This window comes from Cebidichthys violaceus, unplaced genomic scaffold (assembly GCF_023349555.1).
Source record: "Cebidichthys violaceus isolate CVI_PGR_0920_01 unplaced genomic scaffold, fCebVio1.0.p SCAF_29, whole genome shotgun sequence".
Classification (NCBI taxonomy): domain Eukaryota; kingdom Metazoa; phylum Chordata; class Actinopteri; order Perciformes; family Stichaeidae; genus Cebidichthys; species Cebidichthys violaceus.
In genome coordinates, this window is record NW_027176472.1 from 2,045,101 (window position 1) to 2,060,288 (window position 15,188).

A 15,188-nucleotide genomic window follows, 5' to 3' on the forward strand; every position below is an offset into this window, starting at 1 on the left:
CAGCCACTGTTTCATTGGTCGTGTTGATCTCTCAGCGACGCCAACATCAACACGCCGCTCCGTAAAATGACGCTCTGCATCCACAGCTCCCCTTCTCTCCGTCTATCTTCAGTTTATTACACTTTAGATCTACGAGCATGAAGTTCATGGGTTTGAACGAGAGAGACGTCGTTTAAATCACTTTAAAGGTTAAATAAAGGAAACAGGACCTAAAGTTCTTCAGTTAGAAACAGCAGCAGCTTCAGCTCAATGATCCTCTTTGTGTGCGTGTGTGTGTGTGTGTGTGTGTGTGTGTGTGTGTGTGTGTGTGTGGTGCACATGCCCAGTAGCAGCATGATGGTAGTAGATTGTTGAGGGAGACAGGAAAAGGTTGTTGGGGGGGTGAAGGTGTGTGTGTGTGTGTGTGTGTGTGTGTGTGTGTGTGTGTGTGTGTGTGTGGGGGGGGGGGGGGGGGGGGGGGTACAGAAAGTTATACTGAGGAGTCTTTGTCCTACACACACACACACACACACACACACACACACACACACACACACACACACACACACTCTCTTAAGACCTGGATTGAGACCAAACTGAAGTGTGTAGCTTTTTCTTTTAAACAGGATGTGCTTTAAATATCTAAATACATTAAGTCACCGTTAGTTTGTGATCATTAAATGATTTTTTCTCACAGTAAATTAGACCAGTCCTCCTTTAGATGTGAGTCTGAGTGATAACATTAGTTTAGAAATCAGAGTTTGATTCATTTGCTGAAAAGGTTCTGGAGAGAAACACTTCTTCATCTCGTCTTTGCTGGAGTGAAGTTCTTTAAGGTTTGTTTCTTTGTGTGGGCGTCTCTTCTCCTTCTGATAATCACATTTAAACCTGCCGGGCCTCAAAGTGCCGTTCTGTTGGTCGCTCTAAGTTTTAATGTTGATTAAGTTCACTGTGAGTCAGATCTCCTCCATGATAACGGCGGTCCTGTTTATAGGCTGCATGTTATTGTGAGGATGAGTTATTGTTTGATTATTATCACATTTTAAATGAAAGACAACGAGGTGTGAAAGAGGAGATCCTTGAAAAGTACAGTGAGAGAAGTTTCACAATATTAAGAAATAAAATCTGCTTTTCTAACCAGGTACGTTTTTATGTGAAGTATTATTTCTTTTCGGACGTCCTGTTGGAGGTAATGAGAAAAACATCCGTCACACACAGAGACGATATTGAGATGAAGGCAGAGCTTTAAGGTCTGTTACAAAATATAAATCAGTTATTTATGTGAAGAGAGTGGGAGGAGTCAACAATACCTGTAGCGAGTGGGAGGAATCAATGATACCTGTAGAGAGTGGGAGGAGTCAACGGTACCTGTAGAGAGCGGGAGGAGTCAACGATACCTGTAGAGAGTGGGAGGAGTCAACAGTACCTGTAGATAGTGGGAGGAGTCAATGATACCTGTAGAGAGTGGGAGGAGTCAACGGTACCTGTAGAGAGCGGGAGGAGTCAACGATACCTGTAGAGAGTGGGAGGAGTCAACAGTACCTGTAGATAGTGGGAGGAGTCAATGATACCTGTAGAGAGTGGGAGGAGTCAACGGTACCTGTAGAGAGCGGGAGGAGTCAACGATACCTGTAGAGAGTGGGAGGAGTCAACAGTACCTGTAGAGAGTGGGAGGAGTCAACGATACCTGTGGAGAGTGGGAGGAGTCAACAATACCTGTAGAGAGTGGGAGGAGTCAACGATGCATGTAGAGAGTGGGAGGAGTCAACTATGCATGTAGAGAGTGTGAGGAGTCAACGATACCTGTAGTGAGTGGGAGGAGTCAACGATACCCATAGAGAGGACGACTCTTCAGATCGATCGATTCTGTTCATCTCTCTGAAGAAGACGTCACCAAAAATGGAAGAGTTAGCATCTTAAAATGTGAACTCTTTGTCTGGCTTTGGCCTCATCAGATCATCGTAGATACACAAACTAACAAACTGAACTAAAGACATAAAACAGAAGATAAAACCACGACTGTCAGGATGACATCATATGAAACCCTCTGAAACAGAGCTGGATTTTAACACCTGCTTCATGAAGAAGCTGATCGACGCCTCACGTCTCTGTATCAAAGGGAAAATCTGCTGTAATATGATGTTTGGACTCTCCAGCGGGAGTTTCCATAAAGTCAAGTCCTTAAACGTTTCCTTAAAAAGAACTTCTGCATTCCTGTCTGTCTCCGTTCTCACAGGTCGATCGGTTCCAGCCGTCTGTTAGATGAGTCCGGTGAGGATGAAGATGAAGATGAGACCGCTGTGTTGCTTCGCCCTGATGACTCTGGTGGTCCTCGTCACCGCCCGGCCCAAAGCAGGTCAGTCTGAGACCAAGAGAGAGACCAAGAGAACCATGGAGACAAAAGACAGACGGGGGACATGAGTCCTGAAATCCAGCTCACAATATGTTTAACCTTCTAGTGGTTTAAGTTGTGAGACTCTGAGGTCAGCAGGTTCTGGTCCGAGACTTTTCTAAGTGTCGGTTGTTGTTGTCGGTCTGAAGATCTACGATTGTCTTTATATTTGTTGCAAGTGACCATAAATGACTCATGAACGTCAGAACCACCACACGGTCCTGACTCTGCTCGTGAGCATCAGAATCAGGACTTCAGACCTTCGGAAGCTTTACGTCTGCAGCAGAAGGTTTGACGATGACGTATGTATAAGACGTTCATGTCCGTTTGAAACCAAAGAGTCCACAACAGTCCCACACGTCTCACTGACACCGAGTCTCTTCTGCTGCAACGTTCAGTAGTAAGAAATCCTGGATGAGCATGAAGCAGACGTTTGTTCGTGAAGTCTCACACAAACACTGAAACGACTGAAGACTAACGTCTAAAGCAGCTGTCTGAGTCCCGGAGGACGAGGTTCAGGTGGTAAATAATGTGAAAGGTAAAACCTGAACAGCTGCTTTAGTCCAGAAACACACACACACACACACACACACACACACACACACACACACACACACATACACACACACACACACACACAAACACTCCCACATATATTGTGAGTTCAGCAGGAGACACTTTGTTCACATTATTCAAGCTACTTTTCTTCTTTAAGAAGACAAAAACAACAGTGAGTTAGTTCTGAGGAGGACATAAATCAGATCAGATGATAAATAAGATCAGATGATAAATAAGACTTAATCGTCCATCAAAGTGAAGTTTTACTTAGTAGAGACGTTTTAGCTGCACAGCGAAGACGAGGAAAGAGAAACGTCAAACGTTGGTCCGTCTTTAAAAAACGTCTGACTTCCTGTCGGTGTCTCATCGGTTCCTACTGAAGACCTTTAAAATCTGTAGTTTCTTTCAAACAAACAGGAAATAGTGACTTTGTTGGGGACTATTTTCAGCTGCGGATGAATCCACATGTGGCGCTGAAGTGTGATGTGATTGAGTCAGAATAAACTACAGTGTGATGATGGTGGTGATGATGAAGGAACAGTGAGGCTGATTTCCTTTAGTATCAAGAGAATATTGTTTTTAATAAGGAGACTAGACTTATTTTCTAGATTTAAATGATGAAGAGTGAAGCGTTGTGTTTCTTTCTTTCATAATTGTAAAATGTGTCGTGTGATATAAAAGGAGTTCATTATATGGTTCCCATAGAAATGTTTGTATTTTATCGTAACATTACAAAACTATCCTCGCCTCTCATCCTAAAAGAAGACTTTCCGTTGAATGTTGTTCTTCCTTCTCTCAGGTCCGGAGCAGAAATGTAAGTCCGGTCCGGTGGATCTGGTCTTCCTCATCGACAGCTCCCGCAGCGTCAGACCACACGAGTTTGAGACCATGAGGAAGTTCATGATCGACATCCTCAGCACCCTGGACATCGGACTCAACGCCACCAGAGTGGGAGTGGTTCAGTACTCCAGCCAGGTACAGAGACCGGATCTTCATCCGGGTCTTTAGTCCTTCTTCTACTGTGAAGTGATAGAGGTGAGGATGATGAAACTTCTGTCTTCAGGTCCGCAGTGAGTTCTCCCTGAAGACGCACGGCAAGCTGGACGCCATGGTGAAGGGCATCAATGAGATCATCCCGCTCGCTCAAGGAACCATGACCGGACTCGCCATCAAATACGTGATGAACGCAGCTTTCATCGCCGAGGAGGGAGACCGGCCGAAGGTAGCGCCACACGAGCTATCCTGTTCTGGTCCTGTGACTCATTGGTTCAGATTCAAAGAGGTTCAGACTCTTCATGGGACCAGCAGGTCACGTCGGGGATTTGGTTCAGAACGAACGAGAACACAAAACAAACAACTTCTTGGTTTGAGACGTTAATCTGGTTTAATCTTATATGATGATTTAATGTAGAAACAGTTGAAATAAATCAATAAAAGCTCTTTTTTCTTGTGAAAGAAGCTCTGAGTTCTGATCCGGAGGTCTTCTGTCCTTCAGGTCCCCAATGTGGTCGTGATCGTGACGGACGGACGTCCTCAGGACCGCGTGGCCGAGGTGGCGGCCGAGGCCAGAGAGAAAGGCATCGAGATCTATGCCGTGGGCGTGGCCAGGGCCGACATGGCGTCGCTGAGGGCCATGGCGTCCCCGCCCTTCGAGGACCACGTCTTCCTGGTGGAGTCCTTCGACCTCATTCACCAGTTTGGACTCCAGTTCCAGGACAAGCTCTGCGGTAAGACTGCGGGACAGGAAATGACATTACGGTCCGTAGAAACCCAAAGTGTGCTTATAGAAATCTATGAAAAAAGACAAACGTGTGATCCTTTACATTCATCTGGTGGTTCACTTTGACAAAATGCTTTTATTTTAGTTTTTTGAGAGATTGTGAATGTGTTTTATTTTACATTAAACAGAGATGAAACATAGCTCTCCTAAGATACCTGACTCCACTAAAGGATTACTTTTCCCTGAAGTTACCTCAACACAAGACGAGTCAAACCCTGAAACTGAAGAATGTCGAGAACATAATACTTTTTCATTACAGCCTCCACAAATCCTTTAAGAACCAGATATTGTGCCAGAGACTTGAGACTGTTTCCCTTCGTGGGAGATGGAAAAAGAGAGTAAAGGTACAGAGATGAAGTTTAAAGACAATGAATGGACATGAACAAATAAATCAATCAATCAATTAAAGGAAAATGACAGCAGATAAAAGCATCACATGACATCTTAATATTATTTTAAAGTTTGCATTAAAGCTGCTGTTTCAGACTCAAACGTGATAATTATCACCACGGTTAATAAAAGTTAGAAGAAGTCAAACGATGTGGAGTCAGAGAGAAGGGAGATCTCTGGAGTTGCACCTGAACTGTTGCTGGTACAGATGCAATGTGGGTAATGTAGGCATCAGGTTCTGAACAAGGAAGAAGACGATAGCTCTGGTTTCTGCCGCTTTGATACTCTTTGTGTAGCATGGACCCTCCAGCTCCTGATACTGGAGCTGATGTGTATCATGGACCCTCCAGCTCCTGATACTGGAGCTGAAGTGCATCATGAACCCTCCAGCTCCTGATACTGGAGCTGAAGTGCATCATGGACCCTCCAGCTCCTGATACTGGAGCTGAAGTGCATCATGGACCCTCCAGCTCCTGATACTGGAGCTGAAGTGCATCATGGACCCTCCAGCTCCTGATACTGGAGCTGATGTGCATCATGGACCCTCCAGCTCCTGATACTGGAGCTGAAGTGCATCATGGACCCTCCAGCTCCTGATACTGGAGCTGATGTGTATCATGGACCCTCCAGCTCCTGATACTGGAGCTGAAGTGCATCATGGACCCTCCAGCTCCTGATACTGGAGCTGATGTGTATCATGGACCCTCCAGCTCCTGATACTGGAGCTGAAGTGCATCATGGACCCTCCAGCTCCTGATACTGGAGCTGAAGTGCATCATGGACCCTCCAGCTCCTGATACTGGAGCTGAAGTGTATCATGGACCCTCCAGCTCCTGATACTGGAGCTGAAGTGCATCATGGACCCTCCAGCTCCTGATACTGGGGCTGATGTGTATCATGGACCCTCCAGCTCCTGATACTGGAGCTGAAGTGTATCATGGACCCTCCAGCTCCTGATACTGGAGCTGATGTGTATCATGGACCCTGACTTCTCTCTGCTGCAGGTCTGGACCTGTGTCTGGAGTTGGACCACGGCTGTGAGCACATCTGTGAGAGCTCCCCGGGCTCCTTCCACTGCCTCTGTCTGCCCGGATACTCTCTGAATGACGACGGGAAAACATGTGCAGGTAACAAAAAAAGGTCTAAAATATTCTAAATTCACCAGAGGGGCAGAAGAAAACGTTAAAATGTCTTCAGCTGGTGTCAAACACAGACGTTATTTCAGAAGCACACACTGACAAGGAGAGGAGGGACCAGGAAGTGTAAAACATGCTGACTCACTTCTGGGTTTTAGGACTCAATCCTGCAGAACTCAGTGAGACTCCAGGAGGAGGACTCTCTGGACTGGTACCAGTATACATGTGACAGGACACACTCAATAATTCATATGAGTGTGTGTGTGTGTGTGTGTGTGTGTGTGTGTGTGTGTGTGTGTGTGTGTGTGTGTTTCAGCCATTGACCTGTGTGCTGAGGAGAAACACGACTGTGAACAGATCTGCGTGAGCTCACCAGGTTCTTTCACCTGCGACTGCAACAAAGGATTCAAACTGAATGAGGACAAGAAGACCTGCACAAGTTAGTCACACACACACACACACACACACACACACACGCGCACACACACACACACACACGCACACGCACACACACACACACACACACACACACACACACACACACACATACAGCTCCTGGCTTCATGTTAAGAAGTGTGTTTGGCTTGAATTCATGTTCATCTGAGCCGAATTGGATTCAGAGCTTCACAAGCTGCCGACTCGTGATTTCTCTGCTGACTCGTAATTTCTCTGCTGACTCGTAATTTCTCTGCTGACTCGTGATTTCTCTGCTGACTCATGATTTCTCTGCTGACTCGTAATTTATCTGCTGACTTGTGATTTCTCTGCTGACTCGTAATTTCTCTGCTGACTCGTAATTTCTCTGCTGACTCGTAATTTCTCTGCAGACTCGTGATTTCTCTGCTGACTCGTAATTTCTCTGCTGACTCGTAATTTCTCTGCAGACTCGTGATTTCTCTGCCGACTCGTGATTTCTCTGCCGACTCGTGATTTCTCTGCTGACTCGTAATTTCTCTGCTGACTCGTGATTTCTCTGCCGACTCGTGAAGCTCAGTGTGGGTTTGCGCCACGTTCCTCCTGTTTGTCTCAATAACAGAAGATGTTCCTTCAGCTTGAACTCATGAATTAAAAACACTAAAACGTGTCTAGATTAAAAACTATTCTCATTCTTAAATCTTAAAGATTTGACCTCTCGTGACGCGTTGTGCTGACGTTGACTTGTTGAAGCTTTATTGAACGTGAGACAGGAGGAACGTGGTCGTGATGCCGCTGCTTACGGCCTCGCTGCTCCTTTCCTCCCCTCAGTGATCGACTACTGTTCGTTCGGGAACCACAGTTGTGATCACGAGTGTGTGAGCGTGCTCAACGGCTATCACTGCCGCTGTGACCGCGGGTACAGGCTGCTGGACGACGGCAAGAGCTGCCAGGGTGAGTAGACCCACGGAAAAACTAACAACCTCACTGTCAACGAACACACGGCGTCCAGCTGACGCTCACATTTCACGACGAGGAGAGCCGTCTGACACACACATGCATGAGTTCACCTTCCACAAACAGGAACACGGGTTCATGTAGAGCTGATCCCTCGAGGGACAATCCACCGGCTACATAACGACTTTTAACACACCCACTACATATGGAAAACATGGTAGCTGGTAGTTGATTCTGAAATATGAATATGAAAGTATTTCTGTCTTCTGGTTGCTTTTTTAAAATGTAGATTTAAAACCATGTGTTCTTGTCTTCCCAATCTGAGGAGGACTTTTCTAGATCACCACCATAATGCAAGAAAATATGTCTGGACATGTGGTTCATTATTCAGCTCAGACCAGGAGACAACCTCCGGTTCTTTAAAGTGAAGTCAAAGCTTCATGTGTTAAAGCTGCATTCTCTCTAGTGTCCACCAGGGGGCGACTCCTCTGGTTGTATAGAAGTCTAGTCTAAAATGACTCTACTTCTCTCTTGATTTATTCCCTCAGTAAACATTGTAAACATGAGTTTATGGTCTCAATCTCTAGTTTCTGCTGGAGGCCTCATCTATTTCAGAACAAGAACACGAGGAGTCCCACTCACTTATACCGGATCAATACCGGATCAATACCGGATCAATACTGGATCAATACTGCTCACATTCACGCCCACGTCTTTCGGTTACACAGCGTCTGCACTGTTCACAGCCGCTCGATGAAGAATAAGAACAGTAAAGAAGAAGTGAAGGAACACGTTGTTCTCCACCTCCAACAAACACAAATACTAAACCTCATTTAGAGGTTGTAAAGCAGATACATTATCGTTTTGATCTGGTTCCTCAGAGATTTATACTTATTATGAAGGAACCCAACTAAATGAAAGAGAACGTCGTAGATTCAATAAATACTCAAGTCAGTGGATGGACATTAATACTCAACATTTACTCTTCTTCTCTCACATTTGATCCAAAACAGCATCTGATTGAAACCGTGTCCATGATAAATATATTTGACAGTCAAATGACTTCAACACACACACACACACACACACACACACACACACACACACACACACACACACTCCTTAACTAAATGTGTGTGTGTCACGCAGCCATTGACCTGTGCGCTGAGGGGAAACACGACTGTGAACAAATCTGCGTCAGCGCTCCGGGCGTCTTCACCTGCGACTGCAACAAAGGATTCACACTGAATGAAGACGAGAAGACCTGCACACGTTAGTCAGGCCTCACACACACACACACACACACGCACACACACACACACACACACACACACACACACACACACACACAACCTGCAGCCTGTAACCGTCTCTCAGATGATCAGCAGCATCTTTCGTCTCCTGATGAAAACATGATCATCTTGAAGACACGTAGAACCAAACGCACACAGAACCAAAGAGAAATGTTCCACTGTATCATTAATGAGGAATGACAATCACTGTGTGTGTGTGTGTGTGTGTGTGTGTGTGTGTGTGTGTGTGTTTCAGCCATTGACCTGTGTGCTGAGGGGAAACACGACTGTGAACAGATCTGCGTCAGCGCTCCGGGCGTCTTCACCTGCGACTGCAACAAAGGATTCAAACTGAACAAAGACAAGAAGACGTGCACGAGTCAGTGAAGTTGTGTTCTAAAGGTTCCTCGTGTTGTTTCAGGAACGTCTGCAGAACTTTAAGGATTAAACTGAGGAGGACCAGGTGTTTCTGTGAACTGCCTGCAGCTCTACAGGCTGACAGAACTGTTTTGTGATTTGATCTCAGGTTTAAAATAAAGCCTGGATAAACACCAGTCAGTACTAGTGTGATGAGTGTGTGTTTGTGTGTGTGTGTGTGTGTGTGTGTGTGTGTGTGTGTGTGTGTGTGCGCAGACATGGACCTGTGTAACACCGTGGAGCACCGCTGTGAGCATCAGTGTGTGAGCACTCCAGGATCGTACTACTGCGTCTGTCCAGAGGGTCAGCTGCTGCAGGACGACGGAAAAAACTGCGGCAGTGAGTGAACTCTGAGAAGTGAAGATTTAACATCACCTGACCTGCAGAAAGTACTTCAGTCGTACCGATCGAAGTCTACCAGAAGATATCGTTTAATACATCGTACATGAATCCTTTTGTTAGATTTTGTTTCACATTAAACCCAGACTCTGGTCACAAAGTAATAATATCAAAATGTGCAGCATCATAGATTAAGAAACGTTTTTGATCCGGCAGACTGGAAAATAAAATCTGCACGTTTCTGTGACATAAATAATGATATCTGTGAATTTGAAAGAGGAAACATAAGTTGTTCATTCTCGTCTCTCTTTCAGCCTGTAAGTCAGCCAACATCGACCTGGTGCTTGTGATCGACGGCTCCAAGAGCGTTCGCCCCCAAAACTTTGAGCTGGTGAAGAAGTTTGTGAACCAGGTGAGACAAACAAATCCAAGTTTCATCACGTCTCTGCAAGAACAAGCAGTTCCTCAACAGAACAGTTCTGATCAAAGTTGATCTGAACTTGAGCTAAAATGTGTTAAAGCTGCATTCTCTCTAGTGTCCATCAGGGGGCGACTCCTCTGGTTGTATAGAAGTCTAGTCTAAAATGACTCTACTTCTCTCTTGATTTATTCCCTCAGTAAATATTGTAAACATGAGTTTATGGTCTCAATCTCTAGTTTACAGTCTTCAATACAGCATGATGTTCATTTAGTACATTATGCTCCATTTAGAGTCAAACAGACCATAAAACAGGGGATGCTTTAGGGGCGGGGCTACACAGTGATTGACAGGTCTCTACCAGAGATGTCTCTACGTCACTCCTCCTCAGTCCAGATATGGTCACTTCTTGTTCACTGGTTGATAAAAACAAGATAGCGACGGACAAAATGCTGAACTTGAGGCTTCTAAACATCCACAAACCAACGAGAGATGTCACCATGACGACGTCCACTTCTTATATTCATAATTTAATCTCAACAAACGTCAGAGCTCACATGAAGTAACAATATGAATATTATCATTTAAAAGGCAATAATGAACCCGAACATAACAGTAGAAGCTCTTCTCTTCTTCCTCCTCCTCTTCCTCCTCCTCCTCCTCCTCCTCCTCCTCCTCCTCTTCTTCTTCCTCCTCCTCCCCATCCTCCTCCTATTCCTCCTCCTCCTCTTCTTCATCTTCCTCTTCCTCTTCCTCTTCCTCCTCCTCCTCTTCTTCTTCTTCTTCCTCCTCCTCCCCCTATTCCTCCTCCTTCTGCTCTTCCTCCTCTTGCTCTTCTTCCTCCTCCTCCTCCTCCTCCTCCTCCTCTAGGTGGTGGACTCTCTGGACGTGTCGGCTCACGGTACCAGGGTCGGTCTGGTCCAGTACTCCAGTCGGGTCCGGACAGAGTTCCCTCTCAACATGTACCACACCGCTGACGAGATCAAAGCTGCCGTCATGAAGGTGAAGCTGGTTTTAAATAAAGTTTATTCAAAGCTTTGAAACATTCGGTTTAGAGGCCGGAGGAGACTCTCCGATAGTCGGATCCTGGAGGAGCACACTGTTATCTGTTGCTGTCCTCGTGTAGGTGGACTACATGGAGAAAGGCACCATGACGGGTCTGGCCCTGAAACACATGCTGGAGACCAGCTTCTCAGAGGCCGAGGGCGCTCGACCCGCCGGCCGCAACATCCCCCGAATCGGACTGGTGTTCACGGACGGACGCTCGCAGGACGACATCACGGAGTTCGCCAAGAAGGCCAAAGAAGCCGGTGAGAGTCAGGACCAGGTCTACAGTGTGTCTCCTGCAGACCCCCTGTTACAGGTGTGCGTGTCTGTGTGTGTGCGCGGTTTGCAGGTATCACCATGTACGCGGTGGGCGTTGGGAAAGCTGTGGAGGACGAGCTTCGTGAGATCGCGTCGGAGCCCGTCGAGAAACATTTCTACTACACCACCGACTTCGCTGCCATCAGCACCATCGCTGAGAACCTCAAACTCAACGTGTGCCCAGGTACCAGACTCGGGACGGGACTACTTCACCTTCAATTTAGTGAGAGTGACTGTAGTCCTTGTCAGCGCGACGTCATGATGTCCTGCCCTTCTGCTCTTTGGCTCCATCTGCTGACAGAAGCACATGACAGCAGATGTTTTGACAGTTTTTGAGTCGGTCCACGTTCAACCTGCAGCACTGCATCGTGTCACTAATCTGAAGACATAATGTGTTGATGTGTTTGTGGTGTTTCTGCAGAGGAGAGTCAGGGAGAGATCGAGGTGAAGGACCCGTGTGCCTGTGAGAGTCTGGTGGAGTTCCAGCAGGCCACCATGAGCAGCCTGGAGCAGCTCACCAACAAACATATCCTTCTTTTAAACAAACCTCTTCAAATACTAATACAGTAATATTATCTGGATCTGAGGTGAGAAACACAGTTCAAACAGGAAGTTCCTCTGTAGGTGTTAGCTAGCATACAGCTCACGGTCTGCTAAGCTACTGTTAGCGCTCATTCTGCAAACGAATCAGAGACGAGTCACGTCATCTTCCTTAATCCAGCGTCTACTGTCGGGGATGACGGCCCGTCTGGAGCAGCTGGAGAACCAGCTTCTCTCCAGGAAGTGATCCCGACGAGACGTCACCGAGGAAGAGGACCAGAGGGAGGAAGAGGAGGGGCACATCAGAAACCTTTGACACAAAACCTTTGTGGCCTTCGGTCGGCCGTCGTGAGGAAGACCTTCGTCTGAAAGCTGGCGATGCAAACGATCTGAGCAACAACATCAAACTAAAGCTTTCATAAAACATAAAAGAGATATTGTATAGAACTGTTGGCCGCCATGTGACGTATGTTATAACAGTCACTCTATCTCTGTAAACTAGATGTGATCTATGTACTGTAGATATTATTACTAGATACAAACGTTCTCGTCTCACTCTGTTTATACTTGATCTCTTCTGTCGTTTTAATGTCATGTATTTATAGCAGATTGTTTGTCTGGTTTTCTACACGAGGATAAAAAATACAAAGTGTCGTTACCACTAATGTTACATCTTCATACAGAAGTCCTGACGGGTCTGCTACCAGGTCTGTGGTTTAGAGTTCAAACTAAAAGGGAAGTTCAGACGCAATCAGCACGGATCATTTGTTTTGTAGATTTAGTCCTGAACACGTCTGAGTGTTATTAACAGTAAAAAGTGCTCCTTCATCATCATCATCATTGTCATCATCCAGTCACGTTGGACTGGAGGACATATTAATCATTTGGCTTCTCTCTTGTAGTTTTGTAAAAACAGAACAAAATGTACACTTCTTTATATTTGAACGCCTGTATGTTTTTGTATATTTTATAACAGCTGTACCTTTTTGTATTTTTCTGATGAATCTCTGTATTACGGCACAGACGGCAATAAAAGAGTCAACTTTTTACTTTTGAGTGATGTTTTGTTTTTCACGTTGTGTCCTCAGTTATGAGAGAATATGAATAATCAAACACAAAGCAAAGTAAACATGAATCCATCATTCCTTCATTATTGGAAACATTTTCTATAAACCTTGTTTGTAATAACAAATAATAATGTAATAATAACTCTCTTGTGTCAGTTTAAACCATGTCTCTACATTCCCTATAATTAGTACCAAAGTACTTAACTAATATGAGGAAATTTAAGTATTATTACTGAAATAACACACGTTTAAAAACAAATATTAGATCGGATGTGGTTGGCTCATATTTCTGGAGACTAGATCAGGATCAGAAACCCCACAGACCCCCTGGGCCCCTGGACCTGAGCCCAGTCGGCCTGATCAATAATCAATCCATGTTCATAAAGAATAAAGAATATTGAGTTCGATGAGTCCAACAAACACCAGAAGATCAGTGTTTGTGTTGAAACGTGAGCGATGTTTGTGGCGTTGTTTCTGTTTTACGCGTTGAGATGAGAAGGCGTTGGAGATTCTCAGTACTCGGTTTAGAGAAGCTGTTCTCATCAGTGACGGGTCTCAACAATCACAAGTGGGTCTTGAGTTACAAAAAGTGGATATTTGCATAATTAAGGTTTATCAGCCAGATCTTTTATTCCATCAATACTCTGATTACTTTCTTCAGTCCACAGAATCTGTAATCCAGAAACACTTCCTGTCATCTAGGAGGGACCAGGTCCACCTTCAGGCTCTAGACGGGCCGCTAAACCTTTTCACTGAACTTTTTCTTTGTTAGACTTTTAATGTCGTAGAGAATTTCTTCACAACTCAAGTCATTATGAAAGGTGACGAGTTCCCTGAAGACCGGAGTTCGTTCTCAGCGGATCGGCAGTCAGCAGCAGGAGCTCCTCCAGGGTTGTGATTAGAGAGCGGCTCCTCAGGGATCAGTTAGCGCTTCATTACTGACGATGACCTTTAGTCCGCGCTCTCAGTGGACGGGGATGTTTTGTTCCGCTGGTTCCTCTTTTTCCTCTGAACAAACACGTATCACTTTTAGGTTTGTTATGTGGGCTGACAAGAAGTCAAAGTTTCTCTGTCAATTCAAAGTTCTGAGTTCTTTACTTACATCATCACAGTGAAGTTCACACATAAGAAATAAACAGGATCGATGCACTGAGTCAGTGAATTCCTTGATTTATTTATTATTTATGGGTAAGGCTGCACCATCCTGCCTAAATGATAATCACAATGATTTTGGTCAATGCTGAGATCTCCATTATTCACAGATTTTAGGGACAAAACATTCTCACGTTTAAATCAACAGAGCGCTGCTTTTTGTTCCTCTTTCAAACCGATATCCGATCAAAAGCTACTCCTTATTTTTTTTGTGCGTTTTCCTACTAAAATCCAGCAACTCGTGACATGAACACAGTCTTTTCAAAATAAACTTCCGTCTTCACAGGAAACAACTCAAGGCAAGTTTATTTGTATAGCACATTTCAGCAACAAGGTAATTCAAAGTGCTTCACATAAAACCATTAAAAGCATCAAAACATAATGCAAATGAAAAGGAGAATTAAAAACAATTAAGATGTTTAGGAAAAGATCTTTGTTTGGGTTCAAATATCTCCCGTAGTTCTGTTACTGAACTAACCGAGTCATGTGACTGATAAATCAACGTTGATTTCTTCTCCTTTCACACAAAGAACGAACAGCGCACCTCCCTCTGTGTTTTTTTTACGGTCTTAATACTTCCTGGTTCATCATTACGTGGATAACATACAAAATAATATACAAATACACATTTTGTGGGATATCTGAATAACGCTGCTTTATTTTTTGTAGGAGTAGCTACGAACGCTGGACGAGACCAGTCTGTTCTTATTCACAGTGATTCTAAATAAAATCCCAAAACCTTTTACAAGATATTAAAGGTGCAAAGTCAGAGATTGGGAGCGTTTTGGTTGACTCCCAACGGCTCTCAATATGGTGGCATTGAGCTGGCAGCTCACAGCTAACAGTGCTAGCACGCTCACATGCACTAAAAGGTACGCTCACATGCACTAACATGCACTCACATGCACTAAATGGCATGAACATGCACTAAAAGGCTCACTCACATGCACTAAAAGGCACGCTCACATGCACTAAATGGCATGAACATGCAC

General features: G+C 44.9%; 1 protein-coding gene across 1 annotated transcript; it reads left to right on the plus strand.

Annotated features, from left to right (window-relative positions):
- The first annotated feature begins 2,240 nt into the window (after window positions 1-2,240).
- matn4 (matrilin 4) lies at window positions 2,241-13,026 on the plus strand. Its single transcript, XM_068722145.1, has 16 exons — window positions 2,241-2,335; window positions 3,729-3,904; window positions 3,993-4,151; window positions 4,425-4,656; window positions 6,104-6,226; window positions 6,552-6,674; window positions 7,481-7,603; window positions 8,756-8,878; window positions 9,155-9,277; window positions 9,532-9,654; window positions 9,969-10,066; window positions 10,943-11,074; window positions 11,199-11,382; window positions 11,469-11,621; window positions 11,859-11,963; window positions 12,166-13,026. The coding sequence occupies exons 1-16, from the start codon at window positions 2,242-2,244 to the stop codon at window positions 12,222-12,224; spliced, it is 2,130 nt and encodes a 709-aa protein (XP_068578246.1). The 5' UTR covers window position 2,241; the 3' UTR covers window positions 12,225-13,026.
- Window positions 13,027-15,188: the final 2,162 nt, after the last annotated feature.

Bases quoted from the DNA above. Each gene is read 5' to 3' on its own strand.
- matn4 (XM_068722145.1), top strand. From the start codon at position 2,242: ATGAGTCCGGTGAGGATGAAGATGAAGATGAGACCGCTGTGTTGCTTC. The intron at 6,675-7,480 runs GTTAGTCACACA...TCCTCCCCTCAG, and splicing joins GGACAAGAAGACCTGCACAA to TGATCGACTACTGTTCGTTC. The intron at 11,964-12,165 runs ATATCCTTCTTT...TCCAGCGTCTAC, and splicing joins GGAGCAGCTCACCAACAAAC to TGTCGGGGATGACGGCCCGT.